Source organism: Coloeus monedula, assembly GCF_965178545.1.
Source record: "Coloeus monedula genome assembly, chromosome: 5".
Taxonomy (NCBI): domain Eukaryota; kingdom Metazoa; phylum Chordata; class Aves; order Passeriformes; family Corvidae; genus Coloeus; species Coloeus monedula.
In genome coordinates, this window is record NC_138785.1 from 73439765 (window position 1) to 73467346 (window position 27582).

The 27582-nt window shown below is 59.9% G+C and overlaps 3 protein-coding genes across 5 annotated transcripts in view; all 3 read right to left on the reverse strand.

The window, feature by feature from the left end:
- Positions 1-305: 305 nt before the first annotated feature.
- NAT8 (N-acetyltransferase 8 (putative)) lies at positions 306-2732 on the reverse strand. Of its 3 annotated transcripts, none has more exons than XM_082281737.1 (2): positions 2414-2732; positions 306-1514 (listed from the first exon to the last, which is right to left on the reverse strand). In XM_082281737.1, exon 2 carries the CDS (start codon positions 1504-1506, stop codon positions 847-849), a length of 660 nt encoding a protein of 219 aa, XP_082137863.1. In that variant the 5' UTR covers positions 1507-1514; positions 2414-2732; the 3' UTR covers positions 306-846. The 3 variants fall into 3 exon arrangements, with proteins under 3 accessions (XP_082137863.1, XP_082137861.1, XP_082137862.1); XM_082281735.1 differs by having other exon boundaries at positions 2404-2732; XM_082281736.1 differs by lacking the exon at positions 2414-2732 and adding an exon at positions 2067-2132.
- Positions 2733-4493: 1761 nt separating this feature from the next.
- On the reverse strand, positions 4494-13537 carry CPXM1 (carboxypeptidase X, M14 family member 1; the record flags this gene model as incomplete). The annotated part of the gene is made up of 14 exons (XM_082282017.1): positions 4494-4744; positions 5358-5460; positions 6630-6769; positions 6846-7143; positions 8908-9087; positions 9167-9363; positions 9823-9946; positions 10068-10147; positions 10353-10503; positions 11302-11386; positions 11473-11612; positions 12243-12352; positions 12567-12689; positions 12874-13537. 14 exons carry the CDS (start codon positions 13535-13537, stop codon positions 4494-4496), a joined length of 2646 nt encoding a protein of 881 aa, XP_082138143.1.
- Positions 13538-17771: 4234 nt separating this feature from the next.
- Positions 17772-27582, reverse strand: part of ZNF638 (zinc finger protein 638) — a gene marked incomplete at its 5' end in the record, with an annotated part of 61267 nt that continues 51456 nt past the window's right edge. The window contains 6 exons of the mRNA XM_082282018.1: positions 17772-18052; positions 18411-18529; positions 20403-20495; positions 20652-21522; positions 23905-23970; positions 24434-25712. Coding sequence (XP_082138144.1) covers positions 17999-18052; positions 18411-18529; positions 20403-20495; positions 20652-21522; positions 23905-23970; positions 24434-25712 — 2482 coding nt within the window. The 3' untranslated portion in view covers positions 17772-17998. The remainder of the gene's footprint in view (positions 18053-18410; positions 18530-20402; positions 20496-20651; positions 21523-23904; positions 23971-24433; positions 25713-27582) is intronic.

Sequence of the window (27582 nt, forward strand, 5' to 3'; positions counted from 1 at the left end):
CGGGCCCTGTCCCCCCCGAATGTCGCCTGTCCCCAAAGATTTCCCCTCTCCCCCAAGATCTCCGTTGTCCCCCAGCGTGTCCCCAGCTCCCTCAAGGTGCCCCCTTACCCTCAAAGGTGCCCCCAAGATGTCCCCTGTTCCACCAAGACGTCCCTCAAGGTATCCCTTCTCTCCCAAGGTACTCGCTGTCCCCAAAGGCACCCCTTGTCCCCCGAAGTGTCCCCCAAGCTGTCCTTTACCCCCATGGGGTTTTCCCCGTCCCCCAAGATGTCCCTTGTCACACACAGTGTTCCCACAGGTCTCTCTTTATTTCCCGCTGCTGGAAATCCGGGAAGGGCCGCGGTGCTGGCTCCTGCGCCGGGGTGGGGATCGGGGCTGCCATGGTGGTGCTTCGTGTGCCAGGGCTGGAGTGCTGTGCTGGAGTCCCGGAGTTGTTCAGATGCCAAGGTGCTGCCACACGTCCCGCAGTCGGGGTGCCCCGGCAGCGCCACACGTGCCAGGCTGGGGTGCCGCGGCGGTGCTTCGTGTCCCGGGATCGTGGTGCTGTGCTGGTGCTGCTGTGCCAGGATTGGGGTCGGAGCGCTGGGGTGATGCCTCGTGTCCTGGGGCCGGGTTTGGGGTGCCATAGCAGTGCCCCGCGTGCCAGGGTTCGGGTGCCACGGCAGCGCCACGCGTGCCACGGCAGCGCCTCATGTCCCGGCCTCGCGGTGCCGCGGCGGTGCTGCTGTGCTGGGGCTGGAGCTGGGGTGCCACGGCACTGCCTCGTGTGCCAGGTTCGGGGTGCCGCGCTGTCCCGTGGTGCCGTGGCAGTGCCACCCATTCCAGGCCCCCGGCGCCCCTCGGGCCCTACTTGGTGCCATCGCCCAGGTCGCAGCGGTAGCGGAAGATCTGGAAGTTCAGCACGGTGCCCAGCAGCGAGGGGTAGGACATGCCCACCCTGCGGAAGCCCTGCCCCTCGTAGAGCCGCTGCGCTGCCACCTGCACCATGGAGGTGCTGAGCACCACGGCTCCGTAGCCACGGGCGTGGGCGAAGCCCAGCACCTCCTGGCACAGCGCCCGCGCCAGCCCGCGGCCACGGTGCTCCCGGCTCACCGACATCCTCTTCAGCTCCAGCTCGCCGCGGCCCGCGGGCACCGCCGCCACCATGCCCACCACGGTGCCACCCGCCTCAGCCACCCAGAAGCAGCAGTCGGGCGGGCGCAGGTAAGCACCGGGCACGTCGCACAGGTCGGTGCCCAGCGCGTCGCGCACGTACTCGGCGCTGAGCGAGCGCACCAGCACCCAGAGCAGCACCAGCGCCAGGGCCACGGTGCCCAGCCCCAGCACCCAGGAGCCGGCGGCCGCCCTCGCGGCCACGAACACGGCCAGCAGTGCCAGCCGTACCCGCGCCGAGCGCAGCACGTGCCGGAAGCCGGCCGGAGCGTGCTCCAGGATGCCGCGGGCGAACAGTGCCCGCACCGCCTCGTAGTCCTGCTCCCGGTACTGCCGGATGCGGAACGACGCCATGGGGGCACCTGTGGGGTGGGATAAGGGGTGGTCAGGGAGGTGCCATGGGTGGGGATGCCCGGGGTAAAACTGATGCCATCCCTGGGGTGGTACAGGGGGGTCAGGGCAGTGCCCACCTCCACAGGGACCCCCCAGGGTACCCCCAGACTCATCCCTGGGGTGGTACAGGGGGGTCAGGGTAGTGCCCACCTCCACAGGGACCCCCCAGGGTACCCCCAGACTCATCCCTGGGGTGGTACAGGGGGGTCAGGGCAGTGCCCACCTCCACAGGGACCCCCCAGGGTACCCCCAGAGTCATCCCTGGGGTGGCACAGGGGGGTCAGGGCAGTGCCGGTGCGGCTCCCACCCAAGGATACCCCAAAAGCAGCGGGGAAACAGATGGGGGGGTCCCTTCCCCCCTTTGATGGGCCCCCATCGGGGGGGGTTCACCCCCGAGCCCGGCTGGGCAGGGGGTTTAAGCGGGGCACGCAGGGTGGGCACCAGGGGCTGTGGGGGGCACAGAGGGGAACAGCAGCAGGATCTGGGGGTGCCCCACCCCTCCCCGGGTCCTCAACACTCACCGGGAGCCGCGGCACCACCCGCCCCGGGCAAAGGTGGGCAGCCCGTGGGCACCGTCCTTTGCCCGCCGGGCCGGGCCGGAGCGGGGCGAAGGGACACGGGGCGGGGCACGAGGGGACAGAAGGGGACAGAAGGGGACAGAAGGGGACAGAAGGGGACGGACCCCCCCCCGGGGGCCGCTCGGGGCTGGGGGGGCTGAGCCAGGCTGGGCACAGCAAAGGAGCCGGGGGTCCCCAAACCCCGCACGGCCTCAACCCCACCCCCCCCCACCTCCCTTCCCGGGCTCCCGGCATCCCCTCCCCAAAATAAATCCCAAATCCGCTCCCTCCCTCCCCCCACCTGCTGCTACCGGCGCTGTCGCTCCTCAAATCGGGGCCAGCGGCTGTGCAGCTCCTCGGGGCAAACCGGGGGGTCCCTCACCGGCCGTGGGGGGCTCGGTGACCCCTCCCCAGCACCACGCGGAGGGGATTTTTTTGGGGGGGAGAGAAGGGGATCTCTTTGTTTCCCCAGCCGGCCGCTCCCAGCGCTGGCAGACGCCGGATGCGTTCAGCCCATTGTTGTGCGGCCCTTGGGGTGGGGGAGCTCGGGCAGGTTTGGGGGGGCTCTGGTGATAGCACGGCGGCGAGGGACCCCCAATTTGGGCCGTGCCCAGGCCGGCGGAGGCTCCGGCGGCGCGGCGGGCGCAGGCGCCGAGCGGGAGGTGCTGCCCCTGCCGATGTTGGATGATGCCATAAACCCATCCCGGGAAGGTTATGGGGTCACGGGGAGGGGGGATCTGGGGGCGCAGCAGCAGCAGCATCTGCGCAGGGCACGGGGGGCCCGGGAAGTGACGAGGGGACCCCCTGTTCCCCCCTCCCCGCCCCCCAAATCCCGGTGATGGGGCAGCAATGGATAGCTACGGGCATGGCGGTGAAATGGGGACCACCACTGGCACCCCTTCCCGTGGCCCCAAATCCCCTTCCCACTCCCCGAAAATGGGGTCCCACCACTCCAGCACCCCCAACAGGGGCTCTAAACCTCCCCAAACCCCCTCCCCACTCCCCGCGATGACCCCAACCCCCCGTTTTTAGGGGCTGCGAATTCCAGCACCCCCAGACCTCACTCCCAACACCCCAAAAACTCCCCCAAAATCCCCCAAACCCCAAAAACCCCACTCACCGAGCACCTCGAGCATGAGGTGCTGTACCCCCCGAAGTAGAAACATCCCCCAGCTCGGCGCTCAGGGGGGGCCCCAACTGGACCTGGGGGTGACCCCCCCTGTCCAGGGTCACCCCGAGGGGCTGGGGAGGTCATCACGGTGATGACCACCCCCCCAAACCCGTGCTGGAGCCTCCCCGTGGGGGTCCCGGGGGTGTTGGGGACCCCCGAGGAAGGGCTCAGCCCAGCGTCGAGGACAGGTCTTTATTTCGGGTGGGGGGACGGGCACGGGGGGGATCCCTCGGGCAGCCTGAGACATTGGGGGCACGGTCCCAGCACCCCCGACCCCCTCTCCATGGACACCCCATGGCCCCAGCAGCCCCTGGATCCCCACTCCTGACCCTCTCCCGGTGTCCCCAAAGTCCCAACATCCCCCAGTGCCCCCCACCATGGTCCCAGGACCCCCCCGCACCCTTCCAGTGCCTCCACGGTCCCAGTACTTCCCAGACCCCCACAGTCCAGGCACCCTCTGGACCCCCCATTGTCCCCACGCTCCCCAGAACTTCGCAGACCCACCCCCTCAGCACTCTCATGGCCCAGCAGCCCCCAGACCATCCCAGTGGCCCCAGCACCTTGTGGCCACCGCACGCTGCAGACCCCCACTGTCCCCGTGGTCCAAGAATCCCCCCAGTATCCCCCCAGTGCTCCCAGTATGGCCCCGCTATTCCCGAGCCCCCTCAGCGTCCCCCCAGCCCCGCCCCCTCCGCACCGCCCACACATCTCGCATCCTATTGGTCCCCGACCCCGAAAAGCCCCGCCCCTCATCTCCAGCAGCCAATAGACGCCCAGAGATTCGAGGAGGGGGCGGGACGAGAGCTTCGGGGGGCAGCGGGGCGGGGCCAGAGGCGCCTTCGCCAATGGGCGGGGCTTACGGGGAACGACCATTTATGGGCAAATGGGGCGGGGCCTACGAGGGGCGTGTCTTATCGCGGCGTTTCTATTGGTCACCACGGAATGGGCGGGGTTTGACTGGTCCATTTATATGCACGGAGGGGGCGTGGCCTGTCGGGGGCGTGGCCTCGCCGTGCTCGCGCGCTGGGGGCCGGGGCAGGATCGAGTCCCGGTCCCGCTCCCGGTGGTCCCATTCCTGCCCCAGTTCCCGGTCCCATTCCCAGCCCCCTCCGCCGCCCCAGGCCCGCAGAGTCGCAGCGGCAGCGCAGCCAAACTTTACTGGGAGCCGTCGCGCCCCGCGCCCCCCCCCGGCCGAGCCCGCGGCCCCGGGGCCGGCCCGGTCACTGCCCGCGGCCGTGGGCGCGCAGGCGGCGGAGGCGCAGCCGCTGCAGCCGCAGGGCCGGGTCGGGGCCCGGGCGGCTCCTCCCGGGCCGGTGCCGGCCCCGCGCCCGCGCCAGGCGGAAGCTGCACGGGGTGGGCACGTTCTCGAAGTAGACCCGGCACGGCTGCGTGGCCGCCTCGTAGCCCTCGGCCCGCGCCGTCACCTCGTACTCGCCCGGGTTCAGCAGCCGCCAGTAGTCCCCGTCCGAGGCTGCGGCGGGGCGGGTGTCACACTCCTGTCCCCCATCCCTGTCCTCATCCCCAGCCCCATTGCATTTGCATGCCCAGTCCCGTTCTTGTCTCATCCCTGTTCCTATTCCCATCCCCGATCCCATTCCCGCTCTAATCCTACTTCCATTGCCATCTGCAACCCCCAATCCCATCCCCCTTCCATCCCTGTCCCCAGCCCCATCCCATTCGTATCCACAACCCCATTCCTGTCCCCATCCCTTTTCCCAGTCTATTTCCATCCCCACCTGCAATTCCCAATCCCATCCCCAAATCCCATCTCATTATCTCCTTCCTTTCCCTGTCCCCATTCCCAGCCTCATCCCATTCCTATTCCCATCCCATTCCCATTCTTCTCCCCATCCCACCCCCTTTCCCCCTCTAATCCTATTTCCATCTCCATCTGCAACCCCAATCCCATCCCTAAATCTCATCCCCTTCCCCATTCCCATCCTCACCCCCGCCCCATTCCCACCTCCAGCCCTATCCCTGCTCCCAACCCAGTTACTGCCCTTATCCCATCTTCACTCCCAGCCGGATCCCATTTCCGCCGCCACCCCAAATCCGGCCCCACTCCCCTCCCGGTGCCCCCGTACCGGTGCGGACGTCGTGGTTGATGCCATCCACGGAGATGATGGCGTTGGGGATCCCCTGCTCGGTGTCGCTGTCCCGAACCACGCCCTTGATCCCGCGGTGCACCTGGAGCCGGGGGGTCCCGGGGGGTCGGGCAGGTGCCACAGGGTGTCCCCAGTGTGTCCCCCCCCTCCCCAAGTGTCACAGACACCCCTCCTGGGGGTTCCCTGTCGCTGACCTGCCCAGGACCCCGTGTCCCCATGGTCCCCCAGCACCTCCAGACCTCCCCCAGTGTCCCGATGAACCCAGCACCCCCCAGACCCCCCACCCTGGACCCCATTCCTCAGTGTCCCCATGGTCCCAGACCCCCCAGTGTCCCCACTGCCCCAGAACCACCTGGACACCCCAATTCCCCCATCGCCAGAACACCCCTAAATCCCCCATCCTGAACCCCTCTTCCCCGGTGCCCCCGTGATCCCAGCACCCCCTGAGCCCCCTCAATGCCCCGATGAACCCAGCATACCCCAGGACCCCCATCCTGGACGCCCCTTCTCCAGTGTCCCAATGGCCCAAAGACCCCCAAATCTCCCACTCTGGACACCCCTGGTGTCCCCATGATCCCAGAACCACCTGGATCCCCTCAGTGTCCCCATGATCCCAGCACCCCCCAGGATCCCCCATCCTGGACCCCCTTCCCCAGTGTCCCCATGATCCCAGAACCACCTGGACCCCCCCGGTGTCCCCATGATCCCAGCACCACCTGGATCCCCTCAGTGTCCCCATGATCCCAGAACCACCTGGACCCCCCCCAGTGTCCCCATGGCCCCAGAACCACCTGGATCCCCTCAGTGTCTCCATGACCCCAGAACCACCTGGATCCCCCCGGTGTCCCCATGATCGCAGAACCACCTGGATCCCCCATCCTGGACCCCCTTCCCCGGTGTCCCCATGATCCCAGAACCACCAGATCCCCTATCCTGGACCCTCTTCCCCCCGGTGTCCCCATGGCCTCAGAACCACCTGGATCCCCCCAGTGTCCCCATGATCCCAGAACCACCTGGATCCCCTCAGTGTCCCCATGACCCCAGAACCACCTGGATCCCCCTGGTGTCCCCATGATCGCAGAACCACCACACCCCCCATCCTGGCCCCCCTTCCCAGTTCCCCCATTCCCAGCACTCCCCGGACCCTCCGGACAGACAGACCCGGGGTTGCTTCGCTCACCCTTGAGCCACTCCCTCCCTGCCCAAACCCCAACCCCGCCGGTGCCACCCCACGGCCGCCCCGTGCCCGACCTGCTCCATGAAGAGCAGCAGCGACTCCCGGTTGTTCTCCCACTCCTCGGGCAGCTCGGAGGCGTGCGGGAATTTGTCACAGGACAGCTCCACGGTGATCTCGAAGCAGTTGGTGTGCAGGTAGCTGAAGTCGTTCATACCTGCGCGGGACAGCGGGGCGGTGGCAGAAGGGGACAAAAGGGGCGACAGAAGGGGTGGCCGAGGCTCCTTACTCACTGCCGGCCACCGTGTGCCAGTTGGCACCGTTGATGATGTTGCCGAAGCGCGTGAAGTCGTCGTAGTGGCAACGCCGGCGGTCGCCGCTGGCCATGGCCAGGTTGGCGGTGGCGTAGACGGTGGCCAGCCAGCGGAAGACGCCGTCGTCGGGCGTGGGGGTCAGTTCTTGGGCCTTCCAGTAGGTGCGGGTCATGTCGAAGGGGTAGGTGACCACCAGCTCGCCGCCGTGCAGGTTGGCGCTCAGCACGAACGGGTAGCGCTGCATCCACGCGATCACCGCCCGCGTCTCCGGGGCCACCTGCGCGGTGCCACCCGTGTCACCCGTGTCACCCGTGCCACCCGTGTCACCCGTGCCACCCGTGCCACCCGTGTCACCCGTGTCACCCGTGTCACCCGTGTCATCCGTGTCACCCGTGCCACCCGTGCCACCCGTGTCACCCGTGTCATCCGTGTCACCCGTGCCACCCATGCCACCCGTGTCACCCGTGTCACCCGTGTCACCCGTGTCACCCGTGTCACCCGTGTCATCCGTGTCACCCGTGCCACCCGTGCCACCCATGCCACCCGTGCCACCCGTGTCACCCGTGCAACCCGTGCCACCCGTGTCACCCATGCCACCCGTGTCACCCGTGCCACCCATGCCACCCCTGTCACCCGTGTCACCCATGTCACCCGTGCCACCCGTGCCACCCGTGTCATCCGTGTCATCCGTGTCACCCGTGTCACCCGTGTCACCCGTGCCACCCGTGTCACCCATGCCACCCGTGTCACCCGTGTCACCCATGCCATCCGTGCCACCCGTGCCACCCCTGTCACCCGTGCCATCCGTGTCACCCGTGTCACCCGTGCCACCCGTGCCACCCAGGCTGCTGTTGGCCCCTTGGGATGGGTTGGGGTTCGGCCCCAGTGTGGTCACCCGTGGCGGTGCTGGTGGGGCAGGATTGGGAAGGGTTTTGGGGGTGTTTCAAGGGGATTTGGGGGGATTTTGGGGGATTTAAGGGTCTTTTGGGGGGATTTTGGGGGTCTTACGACAGCATTGCCGTGAGGGATTTTGGGGGGTTTTAAGGGGGTTTTACCACAGCATTGCCATAAGGGATTTTAGGGGTTTAAGGGGGTTTTGGGGGTGTCACCACAGAATTGCCATTTTGGGGGGTTTTAAGGGGGTTTTGGAGGTGTCAGCACAGCATTGCCATGAGGGATTTTGGGGGGTTTTAAGGGGGTTTTGGGGGTGTCAGCACAGCATTGCCATGAGGGATTTTGGGGGGTTCACTGTGGTGCTGGTGGGGGAGAATTGGGAGGGGATTTGGGAGGTTTTGAGGGGTTTTAAGGGATTTTGGTACACCACAGCATTGGTATGAGGGATTTTGGGGGTTTTAAGGGGATTTTGGGGGTTTTAAGGGGGTTTTGAGGGGTTTTAAGGGGGTTTTGGTACACCACAGCATTGGTATGAGGGATTTTGGGGGGTTCACTGCGGTGCTGGTGCAGGAGGATGTGGAGGGGTTTTGAGAGGTTTTTGGGGGGTTTTAAAGGGGTTTTGAGGGGTTCCAAGGGATTTTGGGGGTCTCACCACACCACTGCCATGAGGGATTTTGGGGGTTTCACCGCAGTGCTGGTGAGGGAGGATTGGGAGGGGTTTTGGGGGGGTTGCAGGGGGATTTGGGGGGCTTTGAGGGGTTTTGAAGGGGTTTGGGAGGCCTCACCACCGCACTGGCGCGAGGGATTTTGGGGGATTCACTCTGGTCTGGTGCAGGAGCATGGAGGCCTTTTGGGGGATTTCAGGGGTGTTTTGAGGAGGTTTTGGAGGGTTTTAAGGGGTTTTGGGGGGTCTCACCACAGCACTGACACGAGAGATTTTGGGGGTTTCACTGTGGTGCTGGTGCAGGAGCATGGAGGAGCTTTGGGGGGCTCACCACGTCATTGGGGGTGGGATGATGGGGTGCAGGAGGGAGGGGGTTCAGGGCTGGTTTTTGGGGTCTCACTGTGACACTGGCACAGGACGAGTGGGTTTCGGGGTCTCCCCACGGCCCCATCCCGGGAGGATCGGGGCGTTTCGGGCTCTCACCGTGGCGTTGGCGAAGGTGTAGTACTCGGGGATGGGGATGTAGTGGTTGGGGAACTGGTGGGGCACCAGGTCGTTGTCCTCGGCGTCCCACAGCGCCGTGTTCAGGTCGGCAAAGTTGTGGTTGAGGTCGATGCCCTCGTAGGTCCAGCGGCCCATGGCCCATCCCGCCAGCTCCGAGCCCTGGTGGGGACACCGCGGTCACCGGGACGGTCACCAGGATGGCACCGGCGTGGCACCGGGGTGGCGATCCCGACCCTACCAGCTTGTAGGCGGTCTCGTAGCCGTCGGGGTTCATGGAGGGCAGCAGGTGGATGCGGGTGTCCGTCACCAGCTGCACCACGCGCGGGTTGCCCAGCCGGAATTCTCGGCACAGGAATTCCATCAGGTTCAGCAGCAGCTCCCGGCCCAGCACCTCGTTCCCGTGCATCCCGGCCACGTAGCGGAATTCAGGCTCGCCTGCCCGGGCCGTGGGGACGTGGTTGGGATGATCTTGGTGGCTGTCCCCACCTCCCTGCACCAGCCTGGGCGTCGCTGTGTCCCCATCCCCACCCTACATATCCCCAGTCCCCCCATCCTGCCCCAGTCTGGCTGTCCCAGTACCCCCTGTCCCCATCCTGGCTGTCCCCAGCGACTGTTCCCATCCCCATTCTGCCCCGCTCTGGGTGTCCCCAGCCACGCTGTCCCCACCCTGGCTGTCACTGTCCCCACCCCATCCCTCCCACACACCACCCTGGACATCCCTGGTGACCATCCCCACCCCCCTGAACCATCCAGGGCATCCCCTGTGTCCCCATCCAGATCCTGGGCATCCGCAGCGCTGCTGTCCCCACTCCGTGCCAACCTGGCCACCCCCGGACACTGTCCCCACGCCCACCCTGTCCCCAGCTGTCCCCTGCGGTCCCCCCCGGCACCCACCGACTTCGTGCTGCCCGGGGTTGTCCGAGATCTCCATCACGTAGAGGCGCAGCCCGCGGGAGCTCTGCCCGATGCTGTACACGCGGGTGATGTCGGGGCACTCCTCGCTCACCCTCCTCATCAGCTGCGGGGTGGCGGCGTCAGGGACACCCCGCGGGGACACCCTGAGATGGCACAGACCCGCCCCGGGGTGTCCCGGGGGACACAGAGCCCTGCCCACCCCCGCCGCGGCTCGGGGCTGGCACCTTTCTCATCTCCTTGTAGTTGTGGTGGCGGAAATCCAGCTGCGAGGCGGGCGGGGGCGGCGGGGGCCAGGCGTGGGGGTCTGCGGGGACACCGAGGGGACACCGAGGGGACACCGGGGGGACACGGTCAGAGCCAGCGAACGACCCCGGCCGCCGCTCCGGCCACAGCGCTGGTGCCGTGCGCGCTGCTGGGGCGGCGTGCGGGGACCCGGGGCACGCACCCAGCGGGTCGCCACGGGGCAAGGGACAGCCGCGGCACCCAGCGGGCACCTAGCGGGCACCCACCGGGCACGGGGCAGCCCAGGACCTCGGCCCGCAGGCAGACGGTGCCGTTCGGGAACCAGCTCTGGGGGTTGATGCGCAGGAAGCGCCCCACGAGGGGCGAGGGCAGCAGGTTCAGCACCGGCGTCTCGGGGTCCGTGTTCCCGGGAAACACCTGCAGGGGACACGAGGGGACACGGAGGGGACACGGAGGGGTCACAGGGACGCGGGGGATGCCCCTAAAGCGGAGCAGACGCGGCCGGGGTTGGGGCAGGGAGGGGGGCAGAGCCCAGATGGGGCTGCGGGGCGCTGCTCTGACCCCAAACCCCCGCCCCACAGGGGGAGGGTCCCCAGGGATGGGTATAGGAACCCCCAAATCTGTTCCTGGCATGGGTGAGGCAGGAGGACTCCCAAACCCACCCCTGGTACAGCCCCAGCACGGGCACCCCAAGCCCTCCCCAGCTCCCGGCTGCCGTGGCCGCTCCCGGTGCCCACGCGTGTCCCCACGCCGTGCCAGGGGGGCTGGCAGGTGCCCAGGCCGGGACAAGCCGCCTTTGTGCCGGGAGGAAGCACGGGAGGGTGCCCGGGGCGGGGAGGCCAAGGGCAACAGAGCCCGGGCGCGGGGCCAGCTGGCACCGGGAGCCCGGGATGGGCAACCCGGGCTGGTCACCGCTGCCGGTGTGGTTAACCCGGGGTGGTTAATGCCCTCTCCAGCGCGGTTATCCCACCTGGAATGGTTCACCCTTGGAATGCTCATCCCCCCTGGCACAATTAACCCTTCCTGGCATTGTTACCCTCCCTGGCACAATTAACCCCCCCCACCCTAATTAACCCACCCACCGTGCTCAATCGCCCTCCCATAATTACAGATGGTTACTCCCCCCGTCACCGTCACCCCCGGTGGCCCCGCTCAGTCTGGGGGTGCCATGCCGGGGGTCCCCCTCCCCGTGCCACCCCCCAGGTGGGCACCCACCGCCTCCTCGGTGCCGTTGCGGCTCGGCAGCCACGCGTGGGTGTCATTGCTGACCTGCACCTTGTAGGACGTCACCCAGTCGTACCTGTGGGGCACGGGGGGGGGGTGTCACGGGGTCCCCCGCCATGTCCCCCCTCCCTCGCCCACCCCAAATCCCCCTCGGCCCCGTACGTCCAGATGGAGTTGAGGCCCTGGGTGACCACGCCGGTGAATCGGGTGAGGCGCCGGGCGTCCACCTGCAGCCACTGCTCCGTGTCCTCGTGGCCCGCGCACCAGCCCCCGTCGTAGAAGTCGCCGTCGTAGAGCCCTGACTGCGGGGAGGGGAGGGGACACACACGGGGACACGTCCCCACCGCCCGCGAGGTCCCCGGCGCCGTGGAGGTGGCACCGGGGTGGTGGCACCGGGGTGGTGGCACCGCGATGGCGGGGAGCCCTCGAGGGCCCGCGGTGGAGCCCACGGTGGCCACGCAGGAGGGAGGGGATCGGGCCGGGGAGCGCCCGTGGCAGCCGTGTGCCGTGCGGGGGGGCCGTGAGCTCGCCACAAACGTGTCACAGACGTGCCACGGACGTGCCACACCTACCCCGCGTTTGCCAGGCGCTTGCCACACCCGCATGCCACGTGCCACGCAGGTGACATCGAAACATCCCCGCCAGCCTGGCACACGCCTGGCACACCTCTGGCACGCTCCTGGCACACGCCGGGCACTCCTCGCTCACTTCCGTCACACCCGTGGCACACTCCTCGCACACCCCTGGCACACTCCTGGCACTCCTCGCCCACCCCTGGCACACTCCTCGCACACCCCTGGCACACTCCTGGCACTCCTCGCCCACCCCTGGCACACTCCTGGCACACTCCTGGCACACTCCTGGCACACCCTTGGCACTCCTGGCACACTCCTGGCACAGCCCTGGCACAGCCCTGGCACTCCCGGCCGTACCTGGATGTTGAGGCGGCCGCGGTGCGCGCCCAGCCCGTGCCGCTTGTGGCTGGACGCCCGGAGCTGCGTGTCCAGCACCCGCAGCGACTCCAGCCCCAGGGGGGGGCACGCTGGGGACACAGCGGGGACCGGGGTCACCCAGGGCTCGCCCCCTGCCCCCACGGCTGTCCCCCCCCTGCGGCCCACGGAGCTGCGCCGTGGGAACCCCGCCTCGACGCCCCAAGCCCCAGGTGCCCCCCCTGTACCCCCCAGGTGCCCCCCACGCCAGGGCCGCGTCCGTGTGCGGGTGACGGTGCCCGGTCCCCCCACACCCAGCGCACGTACGGGGCTCCTGCGGAGCGGCCGGAGCCTCCGGCTTCTTCTTCACCACCTTCTTCTTCCTCACCACCTTCTTCCTCACCACCTTCTTCCTCACCACCGCCACCTTCGTCACCTTCGGCGCAGGGGCTGCGAGGGGACGCGGGGATGCCACGGAGGGGCGCTGGGACCACTCACGCAGCACCCCCAGGGTGGGGACACCTCCAGACGCTGGCACCCCATTGCCCCCCCCCATGAGACCCCCTTCTTGCACACTCAGTCCTTCCCCCCCCCCCCCCATCCCAGCCGCCCCCCGAGCCCCCCCAGCTCCTACCTGTGACCGCGGGGTCCCCCTCCCGCAGCCCCCCGCGCTGGGAGGGGCCGGGCCCGGGGGGGGTCCCGCTGGCCCGCACCGGGGGGGCCGTGGTGCCCTTCGGGGGTCCCGTGGTGGTGCCACTCGAGGGAGCAGCCGCGGTGCCCTTCGGGGGGGGTGCCACGCTGGGTTCGGGGGGTCCCGTCGTGGTGTCCTTCGGGGGGGGCGTCTCGCTGCCTTTAGGGGGTCCGCTGGCGATGCCCTTCGGGGGGGGTACCCTGCTGGTTTTGGGGGGTCCCGTCACGGTGTCCTTCATGGGAGACACCCCGCTGGTTTTGGGGGGTCCCGTCACGGTGTCCTTCATGGGAGACACCCCGCTGGCTCTGGGGGGTCCGCTGGCGATGCCCTTCGTTGGGGACACCCCGCTGGTTTTGGGGGGTCCCGCCGTGGTGCCCTTTCTGGGGGACACCCCGCTGGCTTTGTGGGGTGCGCTGGCGATGCCCTTCGGAGGGGACACCCCGCTGGCCGTGCCCACCCCCGAGACGCGGGGCCGGCCGGGCTGGGGGGGGGTCGGCAGCCCGCGGGGCCGGGGGGTGGCGCGGGCGGGGGGCGCGGCGCGGGCGGGGGGCGCCGGGGGGCCCAGCAGGAGCAGCAGCAGCAGCGGAGCGAGGGGCAACCCCGGCATGGCCGCGGCCCCGCCGGTCCCTGCCGGTCCCTGCCGGTCCCTGCCCGCTCCTGCCCGGCCCGCTCCCGGCCCCTCCCCGCCCCCGCCCCCTCCCGCTCGGCCGCGACCCCCGGCCGCTCCCCGCCCGCTTCCTGCCCGGGACCCCAGCCCGCCCCCTGCCCGGGACCCCTGCCTGCCTCTTGCCCGCCTCCCGCCCGGGACCCCCCGCCCGCCCCCGGCACGGCCCCCGCCCGGGACCCCCCGCCTGTCTCCTGCCCGCCCCCCGCCCGGGACCCCCGGCCGTCCCCTGCCCGCCCCGCCCCGTTCAGCGGCCCCGTCCCGCTCCCCGTGTCACCGGACCCCTCGAACGGGGCACATCGGACCCGCCCGCTCACCTGCGGGCCCTGCCCCGTGTCCCCAGCGTGTCCCCAGCGCTGTCCCATCACCGTGTCCCGCTGTCCCCTCAGGGTATCCCCGCTGTCCCCAGCCCCCCGCGGTGTCCCCACTGTGCCATCGCCACTTCGGGGAGGGGCCCGGGGGTCTGGGGGGAGCTCCTCCCGCCGCAGCGGCGGCATCGCCGGCCGAGCCCGGGGACCCGGGAGGTCCCGGAGTCCGCTGCGGGCGGAGCGGGGCCGAACCCCGCGGCGAGGAGCGGCCCCCGGCCCCGACCCCTCGGGAGTGTCCCGGGTGGGGGTCGGGGGTGCGGGTCTGGGTGCCAGGGAAGGGGTCTGGGTCCTGCCTCTCCCCCCACCCTGCGCGGGGGTCTCACACGCGCTCGTTTTCCGCCCCAGAAGAACCTTCCCGGCTCGACTTTTTCCTTCTTTTATTGGGATTTCCTGCCCGCGCGGAGCGGAGCTGGCGCCGGTCTCATCCCTGTCCCTTGTCCCCATCCCTGCTCCCTCTGGGGGTGTCCCAGAGCCCCGCTGGGCTGAGAAAGGAGTGGAACAGGGTCCCCCGGCTCCGTGGCACCCCGGGATCCTTTGGATCTGCATCACCCGGGGGTGCTCCTTTGCCATCCCAGGCTGGCAGCAGGGCACAGCGGGGACAACGTGGCTGGCGCGGGGCCCGCCTGGCACAGAGGACGGAGCATTCCCTGCCCGATTCCAAGGGCTGGATGCTGGGAAGGCTTTTGTTCGGGGCTCAGGCAGCTCCTGCCTTCCGTCGAGGCTCTGGAGAGGGCCCAGGAGGGGCGGCCGTGACTCAGCCCCACGGGACGGGCACTTTCGAGGTTTGCAGAAATCCCGGCCCCGCTCCTGGCCCCGTTCCCGGTTTCCCGGGGCCAAAGCACACCCAGCCCCCGATTCGGGCTGCCTCAGCACTTGCCGGGATGTCAGGAATTTCCTGGAGCAGCGCCATGGCTGCGGGGCAGCGTTCCAGCACCGGGGTTGCCAGATGCAGCTTGGAGATGCTTTAAAGGCGCCGTGGCCTTTCCCGGCAGGAATCCCACAGGGAAGAGGCGGGCCCTCAACACCCCACAACCGCAGCGGGGTCGGCAGTGGGGTCAAACCCATTGGCCACTCCCCGGGGCTGCAGCTCCAGAAGGTTCCAGATGGTTCCAGAAGGCCCCGCGGTTGGGGCGTCCCTTTGTGACGCGGGAGCTGCGCCGTGCCCGGATCCCGGCGCGACCCCGAAGGGTTCAGGGCCATTCCCAGTAGAACCCTTCCCTCAGGAGCAGCAGCTCCCGGGATCCCTCTGGAGATGCCCCTGGAGAAGGTGAATCCCGGCTCCCAGCCGGTCCAGGGGCTGCTCTGATCCCGGGAGGGACAGGGGACGTTGGCCATGGAGCAGGAGGAGTGGGAAGCCTCGGGAAGTCCCCGAGGGCTGTGCCAAAGGGGACACGGCCGAGATCCACAGGTACCTCAAGGGCACGGAAAGAGATCCCAAGGGCATGGAAAGAGATCCCAAGGGCTGAGCCGGGGGCACATCCATGGATACAAGGATCTGTCCCGATGGTTGGACCTAATCACTCAAGAGATGTCCCAAATGGAGGAATTCATCAACCAAGAGCTGTCCCAGGGGAAAGCCAGGAGAGACCCGGAACTGTGCCAGGGGCAAGGCGACGGAGACGAGGATCTGTCCCAATGGGAAGAATTCATCAGCCAAGAGCGGTGCCAAGCGGAAGCCAGCGGATCCCAAGAGCGGTGCCAAGGGGAATCCAGTGGATCCCAAGAGCGGTGCCAAGCGGAAGCCAGCGGATCCCAAGAGCAGTGCCAAGGGGAAGCCAGCGGATCCCAAGAGCAGTGCCAAGGGGAAGCCAGCGGATACAAAGACCTGTCCCAGTGGGAAGACTTCATCAGCCACGAGATGTCCCATTGGGAACACCACACGGACCGAGGGAAAGGTGAGACGTCCCCGAAGCAGCGCCAATGGGAAGTTGAAAGAAATCCAGAGCTGTGCCAGGGGGAAGGCAATGGATACAAAAGTGTGTCCCAATGGGAAGCCTTCATCAACCAGGAGATGTCCCAAATGGAGGGATTTATCAACCATGAGATGTCCCAAAGCAAAGATTTCATGGATCAGGACATGTCCCACACGGAAAACTTCATCGAGCAAGAGCCGTGCCAAGGAAAAGCCAGGAGACACCAAGAACGGTGCCAAGGGAATGCCAACGGATACAGAAGTGTGTCCCAATGGGAAGCCTTCATCTGCCAAGAGATGTCCCACATGGAAGAATCCATCCACCAAGAGATGTCCCACCTGGAAGAATCCATCCGCCCAGAGATGTCCCAGTGGGAAGACTTTACCAACCAAGATCTGTGCCAAGGCAAAGCCAAGAGACACCAAGAATGGTGCAAAGGGAAAGCCAAGGGATACAAAAATTGGTCCCAATGGGAAGACTTCATCCGCGAAGAGATGTCCCAGATGGAAGAATCCATTCACCAAGAGATGTCCCACATGGAAGAATCCATCCACCCAGAGATGTCCCACATGGAAGAATTCATCCATCAAGAGATATCCCACATGGAAGAATCCATCCACCCAAAGATGTCCCACATGGAAGAATCCATCCACCCAGAGATGTCCCATGCGGAAGAACTCACCGACCAAGATCGGTGCCAAGAGGAAACCAAGAGACACCAAGAGCAGCGTCAAGGGAATGCCAACGGATACAAAACTCTGTCCCAATGGGAAGCCTTCATCCACCAAGAGATGTCCCAGTGGGAAAGACTTTATGGACCAAGAGCTGTGCCAAGGACCGGCCAACAGAGCAGGGAACACATCCCCGCCCACGCCATCGGTGCCAGGGGGATCAGCGCCCTCCGGCCCTGCCCATCCTGACCTCCTGGGCCTTTCCCACGCCCACGGCTGCTCTCCGGAGCCTGGCACTGATCCCACCTTAGAGAAGTTCAGCATTCCCAAGGAGTTCATCCACGGTTTCCCTTCTGGCCCACCCTGCTGAAGCCCATGGGGAGTAATGGTTGCCACGTGCTCCCCAAAAAGGCACCGGGAGCCCCAAGTCCCGGCCACGGGCAAGGGAATTAAAGGAATTAAAGGAATTCCTGCTGCGGCTCCGTCGGCTGCTAATGAGCCCCAGGAGGGGTTGAGAGCTCCAGAGGGGTCTCCAAGTTTGGAATGTCACCATGGAATTGAGGGCCCTGGGGCAGGTTGGGTGCAGGGCAGGGACTCATGGAATCATGGAATTGTTTGGGTTGGAAAACCCCTCAGAGGCCATCGAGTCCAACTGTCCCCCAGCACTGCCCAGGCCACCACTGAGCGTGTCCCCAAGTGCCACATCTGCAGGAGGTTAAATCCCTCCAGGGATGGGGATTTCACTGCTGCCAGGGCTGGACAGCCCTTCCCAGGAGGAAAATTCCCAATATCCAACTTAAACTTTCCCTGGCCCAGCCTGAGGCCGTTCCCTCTCCTCCTGTCCCTGTTCCCTGCGAGCAGATCCCGACTCCAACCTGGCTCCAAGATTTCAGGGAGTTGTGCAGAGCCACAAGGTCCCTCCTGATCCCTCTTTTCTCCAGGCTGAGCCCCTTTCCCAGCTCCCTCAGCCTCTCCTGCAGCTCCAGCCCCTTTCCCAGCTCCCTCAGCCTCTCCTGCAGCTCCAGCCCCTTTCCCAGCTCCCTCAGCCTCTCCTGCAGTTCCAGCCCCTTTCCCAGCTCCCTCAGCCATTCCCGGAGCTCCACACCCTTCCCAGCTCTCCACTGGATCCATCCACCTCAATCCCCTGGATCTCCAGCAGCATCCAGACTTCCCAAACCCCAAGGAATGGCCCCAAACACGAGCCCCGGGGTAACTATACAGTAAGAACATTTATTTCCTGGGGACACCTGGAACAGCCTCTCCCACGTCGGATGATCGGAGACACAAATCCAACCCTCACCGGCTTTGGCTTTAGTCTGTTCCCAGCTCCACTGTTTTTTTTTTTTACACCACGGATGCTCCTTCCTGACCCCAACGGACAAAGGAAATCCACAGACACAGAACTGAGTGGCCCCGAAGCGTCGTTCCTGGGAAGGTCCTTCCGTGCTCCCATCACCTGGAGCTCGGCTCTTCCCCGCCGTTGTCCTGCTGCTTGGCCATGAATTTCTGTGGAGAAGGGAGAAGAGACGGTGCTGCACGGATATTCCAGGATCATCCCCTAAAACCAGGGCAGGCCCAGGAACACCTGGGAGTTCAGGCAGCTCCTCCCGTGGCCAAGGTGGGATTTGTCCCAAAAAACCCCAAATTTGGCTCCCAGGATGGCATTGACACCGGAAGCTCCTGAAGGGAATGTGGCTGAATCTCAGAGATCAGGATTCCCCCCAATCTGGGCACAGAATTAAAAGATCCCATATTCCCACGGGCCGTGTATTCCCAAACCCCGCGACGCGTGAACTCGCGGGGAATTCTCCACAGCCCCGAATCCAAGGATTTGGGGGGATATTCCCGTTTTCCTGGGCGGTACCTCCATGTTCTGCCGGTGCAGGGGGGTCCTGCAGTGGTTGATCATGGAGGGTTCGTCGGCATAGAAGAGGGAGCAGATCTGGCAGAAGAATCCGGCCTTGGGAACCAGGATATCCAGAGCTGAGGATACACCACAGTCACCACACCCAGCTCCAAGGAATATTCCAACCTCACATTCCTTTAGCCAAACCTGGGGAATCTCTGATTCCTCAGGGGGAAATTACAGTTCTTGAGTGCTCCAAAAATCAGGTTTTTCACCCAAGCTGGTCCCTGCCCTGTTTTGATGCACAGGTCATCTCCATTTCCAATAAACCCACCGTTTTCTGGGAATAGAGCAATCCACCCTATGGGAGCTGGAGCAGCTCCTGAAGGAACGACCCCATGGAAAAAGGGACCAACAATGGAGCAGCTCCTGAAGGAATGACCCCATGGAAAAAGGGATCCATGTTGGAGCAGTTCCTGAAGGACTGACCCCACGGAAGCTGGAGCAGTTCCCGAAGGACTGACCCCATGGAAAAGGGATCCAGGCGGGAGCAGTTCCTGAAGGAATGACCCCATGGAAAAGGGGACCGACAATGGAGCAGTTCCGGAAGGAATGACCCCATGGAAGCTGGAGGAATTCCTGAAGGACTGACCCCATGGAAAAGGGATCCAGGCTGGAGCAGTTCCTGAAGGACTGACCCCATGGAAAAGGGATCCATGTTGGAGCAGTTCCGGAAGGACTGACCCCATGGAAAAGGGATCCATGTTGGAGCAGTTCCCGAAGGAATGACCCCATGGAAGCTGGAGCATTCCTGAAGGACTGACCCCATGGAAAAGGGATCCAGGCTGGAGCATTCCTGAAGGAACGACCCCATGGAAAAGGGATCCATGTTGGAGCAGTTCCTGAAGGACTGACCCCATGGAAGCTGGAGCAGTTCCTGAAGGAATGACCCCATGGAAAAGGGATCCATGTTGGAGCAGTTCTGGAAGAACTGACCCCATGGAAGCTGGAGCAGTTCCTGATGGACTGAGCCCATGGGAAAGGGATTCAGGCTGGAGCATTCCTGAAGGAATGACCCCATCATGGAAGCTGGAGCAGTTTCCGAAGAACTGACCCCATGGAAGCTGGGGCAATTCCTGAACGACCAACTCCATGGAAAAAGGGATCCATGTTGGAGCAGCTCCTGAAGGAATGACCCCATGGAAAAGGGACCCAACACTGGAGCAGTTCCTGAAGGAATGACCCCATGGAAGAGTGACCCACATTGGAGCAGTTCCTGAAGGAAAGACTCCATGGAAAAGTGACTCATGTTGGAGCAGTTCCTGAAGGACTGACCCCATAGAAAAGGGATCCACGTTGGAGCAGTTCCCGAAGGAATGACCCCATGGAAGCTGGAGCATTCCTGAAGGACTAACCCCATGGAAAAATGATCCATGTTGGAGCAATTCCTGAAGGAATGACCCCATGGAAGCTGGAGCAATTCCTGAAGGAATGACCCCATGGAAAAATGATCCATGTTGGAGCAATTCCTGAAGGACTGACCCCATGGAAAAATGATCCATGTTGGAGCAATTCCTGAAGGAATGACCCCATGGAAAAATGATCCATGTTGGAGCAATTCCTGAAGGACTGACCCCATGGAATTCACTCCATCTCTACATTCCCATTTCACAGCCCTGGCAGCAATTCCCTCCTTTCCAGACCCTGAATGTTGGGAATAAAACTCGCCACAGGATGACAGGAGACACCACACTGCAGCGGGCTAATAATCAATAATTCCATCTGGATTTGGGAATTTTAGGAAAAAAAACTTTCCGTGTGAGGTTTCCAAGTTTAACCAACTGGTTAAACATGGATTTGGAGGAGCCAAGAAAAACCACGGATTCTGGGCCCTGACTTGGAGGTTCACTGTGGTTGTGAGGTACGGGAGGAATTTTCAAACGGGCAGGAAAGAAATCTTCCAGCCAGGAAAACCAGGAGCATCCCGGTGGGAGGTTCCTTTGGATTTACCTTTGGGAGTGCTCTGCGTCTTGGAGGCGCCTGGAAAAGTCGTTTTCTTCTGCTGACACTTTGGTTCTGCATCTCCTGATCCCAGCTGAGCTGCTGGGGACAGAAACGCACGTTGGGATGGAATCGTGGGATGATGGGACGCAGCCGTGGAACGGTTTGGGTTGGGAGGGACACCCTAAAGGACCTGAAGGACACGGACAGGGACACCTTCCACCGGCCCAGGTGCAACCTGGCCTTGAGGTTCCTCACCTTTTGGCTTGGAGATTTCAACCATTTCCTCCTCTGGATTCGTATCTCCCAGAATTCCCATTTCTTCTGGTCCTGCAACAGCAACAATATCTTCATCATCTTCATCCTCGGGCGGATTTTTCCCTGGGAAAGCATTTTCTTCTTCCTCATCCCCGACTTCATCGACTGTAACAAAGTTGAGTCCCTCTTTGAGGTGATTGAAGTCCGCCAGGAAATCATCCTCATCCTCGTTAACCTCATCCAGAGTCACCAGAGGGTTGTCCTCATTGTCCTCCTGGATCTCATCCACAGTCACCAAGGCGTTGGGATCGTCGGGCACCTGGGAGGCCGCGCAATCTCCGGGATTGGCTTTTCCCTCCTCGGCGCTCAGCTCCGTGGGCTCGTTCAGGGGCAGCTCCTCCACCTCCCCAATCTCATCCACCGTCACCAAGGGCTCGGCCTTCAGATCCCGCTCCTCGAATTCCGGCCGGGGCCCGGCCCTGTGGGAAGCCGGCTCCTCCTGCTCCGAGATCTCATCCAGCGTCACCAGCGCCTGCGGATCCTTCACCGCTTCCGACAGCTCCTCCTCTTCCACCACCTCATCCACCACCACCAGGCCCTGGGGGTCGGCGCCCGGCAGCGGCACCGGGGCGTCCTCCTCCTCCCCGATCTCATCCAAGGTGACAAAGGACAGCTCACCTTCGGCCGCGCTCGCTCCGGAGCTCTTCCCTTTCCTCTTCTTGGCCGCTGGCTCCGAAGGGTTGGGTTTGGGACCTTCTTTTCTCTTGCCCCTGGGCGGGTTTCGCCGCGGGGTCACGGGGGACTCGACTTCCTCCACCACCTCGTCCACCGTAACAAACTCATCCAGGTTGAACGGGAAGAGCTCTTCCTCCTGGGAAGCGGAAAAACAGGAATGGAACAACGTTGGAATGTCATCCCCAGGAGGAGCATCCGCACCTTGGATCCAAGGGGGGAAAAAAAATTCCCAAACTTTGTTGGAGGGTAGGAAAAAAAGGTTCAGGCCTTAAATCCCAGCATTGTGGTAATTAATTTAATTAAGCTCAGGTTTCGTTCCAGAACCCAAAGCGCTTGGAAAGATCGCAGCGGATCAACGGGATGGAATTCCATGGAGGGAGTTCAGGGGATAAAGCTCAATGGATGAAATTCCATGGATAAAAGTCAGTGGATGTAATTTAATGGGTAAAAGTCAGTGCAGGAAATTCCATGGATAAAATTCCATGGATGAAATCCAGTGGATAAAATTCCATGGATAAAATTCAGTGGATAAAATTCCATGGATAAATTTCAATGGATAAAAACCAGTGGATAAAATTCAATGGACAAAATTAAATGTATAAAATTAAATGGATAAAATTCAGCGGATGAAATTCAATGGATAGAATTCCATGGATAAAATTCCATAGATAAATTTCCTTGGATAAAATTCCATGGATAAAGTTCAATGGGTAAAAATCAGTGGATGAAATTCCATGGATAAAATTCCATGGATGAAATCCAGTGGAGAAAATTCCATGGATAAAATTCAATGGATAAAATCCAATGGATAAAATTCCATGCATAAAGTTCAATGGACAAAATTCAGTGCATGATATTCAATGGATAGAATTCCATGGATGAAATCCAGTGGAGAAAATTCCATGGATAAAGTTCAGTGGGTAAAAATTCAGTGGATAAAATTCAGTGGATGAAATTTCATGGATAAAATTCCATGGATAAAGTTCAGTGGATAGAATCCAGTGGATAAAATTCCATGGATAAAGTTCAATGGGTAAAAATCAGTGGATGAAATTCCATGGATAAAATTCCATGGATGAAATCCAGTGGAGAAAATTCCATGGATAAAGTTCAGTGGGTAAAAATTCAGTGGATAAAATTCAGTGGATGAAATTCCATGGATAAAATTCCATGGATAAACTTCAGTGGATAGAATCCAGTGGATAAAATTCCATGGATAAATTTCAATGGATAAAATTCCATGGATAAAGTTCAACTGAAAAATCAGTGGATAAAATTCCATGGATACAATTCCATGGACGAAATTCAGTGGATAAAATTCCATGGATGAAATTCGAAGGACAGAATTCCACGGATACAATTCAGTGGATGAAATTCCACAGATATGATTCCATGGATAAAATTCCTGCCAATTCAAAGTTCTGGGTCCCAAAGGCCGGGTGCCCCGCCCCAAACGATACCTCTGATTCCTTCCATTGGTAATTCCAAAGTTTTGTGACTTTTTCTCCCAAAATATTCCATCCTACCCTCAAATTTTCATGGATATTTAACACGGCAAGAGGGAAAAAACTCGTGCCCAGCTGAACTCGAAGGCCGAGGCGAGCTGGAAGCAGGAAAACCATCTGGAATTCAAGGGATTTGTGCCTTTTCCTCCTTTTCCTTTTTAAAATCCCAAAGAAAAGCGGGAGTAACGTGGGCCTGTGCTACATTCCCTGCAGGAATATGAGCAATGTGGAATGCCAGGTGGGCATGGTGGAGGGAATGGAAGAGCCTGGTTCCATTTCCATTCCATTCCATGGAATCAAACATCTTGGGAAAAGAGCTTTTGGTTCTTATGTGTGTCATTCCAAAGCCTTTTCCAGAGGGTGCAGAGCTCCCTCCTGGGATTGACTCCCACACCTGGGGAAGTTCCGTCACCATCGTCTTCCTGAACACCCCGGAAAGGTTTGTGTGGATTGGGATGAATAAAAGGATCCAGGCTTCCAACTTGATCCCAGAAATTTCTTTTCCAAGGGTGCATGAACCACCTCATCCCCATCTGGAGCATGGAAAATCCCAAGGATCCACACCCAGAGGGAGCGAGGGGCCCCTCCTGATGGCTCCACACTCGGCCAAGCTGGAAAAGCTGCCTTGGGAAAAGGGATTGGACACCGGGAGCCGGGAAACTGGGATTTGGGGCAGGTTTGGGTGATGGATTTATGGGATCTGATCCCAGCTGGGGCTTCCCAGCTCCATGAACCTGGAAATAGTGACCGAGAGATCCAAAGGGAAACCGATCCCAAAGGGATTCCAGCATCCAAGAGCCCATGGAATCCATGGACACTGCATGGAAAAAGGGCAGGAATTTGATGATCCCACTGTGGGAGGAGGGGAAAGATTCCTGAGAGCAGGAATGTCATGGAATCCTGCAATGGTTTGGGTTGGAAAACACCTGAAATCCCATCCAATCCCAGCCCCTGGAACATCCCAAATCCCCTTTTCCATCCAACCCATCCCTTTAATCCCGTTCCATCCTTACCTCCCTCTGCTTTCCGCCGCTGCCGGCGCCGCTTTTCCAAGCGGCAACACCACCCCCACCAGGAGCCTGCAAAATGAGACCAAAAATTCCCATCAAATCCCAGGAAATCCCAATCCCCACCAAGCACAGCCATGTTTAAGCTCAAGGAGCTGCTCTGGGATGTCCCCATGGCTCCGGAGCTGCTCCAGGGATTTGCCACCAACAGGAGCTGCCTGGCTCAGAAGCCCCTTTTCCATGCAGGGCTTGGCAAAGCAAATTCCAGCTCCCCAAAGGACACTGAGCTCCTTCCTTCCCACTCGGAGCTGCTCCAAGGAATTGAGGTAGGATACAATCAACGCTCGCTTCCGGAATAACTTTTTCCGTAGGATTTTCCAATCAGTTACACCCTGGTGTTGCAGCTAAAAGGCAACTGGTGGCCCAGCAGCTCCTCTGGTGGCCCAGTGATTCATGGAAAAGGGAAAAGGAGCGCGATCCCAGTATCCCAGAGCGGGAGAAGCACAGGGACCAGCGGCATTCCTGCCCTCCTCACCTGATTCCCGCCGGGATCTCCTTTGGTTCCGGATGTTCCGCTCTCTCCCTGCTGGCACTGCTTTGAACCAGCCCGAGATTCCAGCTGGGAATCCTTTTCCTGCTGGGATGAGCTCCTCCCACTGTCTCCCTGTCCATCCGCTCCGGAGTTTCCATTCCCTTTCCATTGGCTGCTCCCAGGTCCCGGCTGAGCCGTGCCTTTGGATGGGATTTTCTTCTCCGGCCCCGTTTGGCCCCGCGGCTCCGGTTTGGGGGGGATTTTCTGCTCCCCAGCTTTCCCCAGGGAAGGTTCATTGATCCTGACTGGAATTCTCTGCTTCAGGATATCCGGGACGGACACCACCGCCTTCAGAAGGGTTTTCCCGATGCAAGATTCCTTGAGGGATGCAGTGGGATTTACCGGAGCTGCTGGGCGGCTTTCGTCGGATTTTGCAGCTCCCATCCCTTTATTTTGTGGGATTTTCACCAAACTTCCCGTGTGGCTGTCGCCACTGGCATTCCCAGAGTTTTCCACGGCAGCCCCACCCTTGGCTGACGATTTTCCAAGTGCTTTCTCTGACTCTGCCCCAGCCTTGACCAAAACCTTCCCGGGATTTTCCCCCGCAGCTTTGAGCACGGATTCCTCCACCTTCCCTCCTCTCTCTGCTCCTGCCACATCCAGTTTTTTCCCTGGAGCATCCATAGTTTTTGGGACAGCTTTCCTCTCTGTGGATGTTTCATGGCTGCTTTTCCCAACCTCAGGAATGGGGTTTTTCTCCGGAGCAGCCGGCTCCGTGCTCGGCTGGGTGACACCGGGTGACACCGTGTCCGCAGGAGCCTCATCTGAGCGCGGGAATGTGGCTCCAGGGATGGCTCCCGGAGGCTCTCCGGCCGCTGGGATCGCCGCTGGCTCCGCCTCAGCCTTGCTGGATGATTCCAGAGGTTCCATGGCGGGAGCAGAGGGCTCCTCAGTCTCCTTTTTCATCTCCAACTCCGGCTCAGGATGAGCCTCTTCCTTCCCCGCTCCGGGTAACACCACCGGCTTCTCTTCCGACCTCGCTCCGGTGCCAGCAGGAACCACGGGAATTCCAATCCCACCCTCCACATCCATCCCTGTGGGCGGTGCCCTCGCTGCTCCTCCCGGGTGGGACTTGGGAACCTCGGGTTGTCCCTCTGGAATCTCCTCCGGGACATTTGGGCCGGGAATGGGCCCTTTCTTGGCCGCCCTGGGCTCTCCCGATGGATTTGCAGCTGCTCTTTGCACCATTCCTGATCCCTCTGGAATTTTTTTCCAGCCAGAGCTAAATGCATTTAAAAGAAACACAAGAAATCAAATCTACAATTCCCAGAAAACTCCCGGTGCCACCGCTGCGGGCTTTTCCTGGAGCATCAGGAAAACGGGATTGGGAATTCTGTGTTCGGAGGCGACAAAGATTGAGGTGAAGAATTCAGGTTTTGGTACTGATCATTCCCTTCAGGAATTCCTCAGGAATTCATCCCCTCGCAGAGCTCAGGCCTCAGAAAAATGGACATCCCCCAGAGGGAAAAAATGGGAATACGCAAGCGAAAGGAGAGCTCTGGAGAAGGGAATGAGCAGAGCTTTGCTCCCTGTGCAGCCGCCGGGGCCGAGAGCTCGGCAGGAGGAGCAGGCTGGGAATTGGGATGGGCCGAGAATCCGCGGAGAAGCGCCGGGATAACGGCGGGCCCAGGATGGAGCTTCCCAGGGAATTGCTGCTCCGAAGGAAAGAATTCCCAAGGGATGAGGTTGTTAAAGGAAGAAAATGATCCCGATAGGATTATTAGAATTGTTAATTTTTTTATTCATTTCAATATTGTATTTCTAGGGTAGAATTGAAATGAGGGATTTTAAATAGGTATTATTAGAATTCTATAGCTCAAATGACGTATTTTATTCTATTAAAAATAATTTATAGTTTATTTATTAATTATTTAAAGAAATAAGAATTTAATTATTATCACTTATTTAAATATGTTTTTATTTAAATAATAATTTTATTTAATAATATTTAAATAATTTTATTTAATAATAATAGAATATTTATTTATTATATAATGAAAGTATAATATAAGTATTATGCAGTAAAATTATTTATTTATTATTGATTTAAATGTTATATTTATGTAATTAAAGTTACATTTTAAAAATATATATTACTATAATGATGTATTTTAAATGACATCTTTTATTATAAAATAATTTCAATTATTACCTATTTAAATATTATATTTATATCTAAATAGTAATTTAAATAAGATAATGATTTTATTTTTCTATATTTATTTACTCTATAATGAAATTATTATATAAATATAAATATTATGTAATGAAAGTATTTATTTGTTTTTATTGAAACATATTTAATTAAAATTATATATTTAAAATATATATTATTGTAGTATCTTAAATTATGTATTTTATTATACAATAATTCATTCTTCATTTAAGAATATATATTTAAAAATAATAATTTAAATAATGATAGAATAATTTAATTATTTATTATATAATAAAGTTATTCTATAAATAGAAATCTTTATTATATAATAAAATTATCTATTTGCTTATTTAAATATATGTAACCTATATTATAAACTTTAAACATATATTATTATAATTACATATTTTAAATTATATCTTTTATTATATAATAATTTATTATTTATTCATTATCTAGTTAAACATCATATTTATATTTAAACAGTAATAATTTAAATAATAAAACATTTTAAAATTCATTACAGAATATAAATATATTTAAACAAATATCTATAACTAATATATAAACGTAAAATATAAATTATATTTTAGAAGTCTAATATTTAAACAAATAAATAAGCAAATAATTTTAATTAAAAGAATACCATAATTTAATTAATTGATTATATAAATATTTATATTGTAATAGAAAGGTTAAGATTTCTATTATTATCCAATATAAAGATTATATTTATGAATTATTAATAAGAAATGTTAATAAAATCAATGGAATTATTAATAAAATAATCATTAGTAGTATTATTTTTAAGGTGTTTTCTGCTTCTTACGAAACCGTAACTGGAAGAATTCTGTGGGAAACGTGTGGAGCAGGGCAAAATGTCCCTTTTCCATCTCCTCAGGAGCTGGGATCCATGGAAAAGTCCCTTTTTCAG

Bases quoted from the DNA above. Each gene is read 5' to 3' on its own strand.
- NAT8 (XM_082281737.1), bottom strand. From the start codon at position 1,506: ATGGCGTCGTTCCGCATCCGGCAGTACCGGGAGCAGGACTACGAGGCG.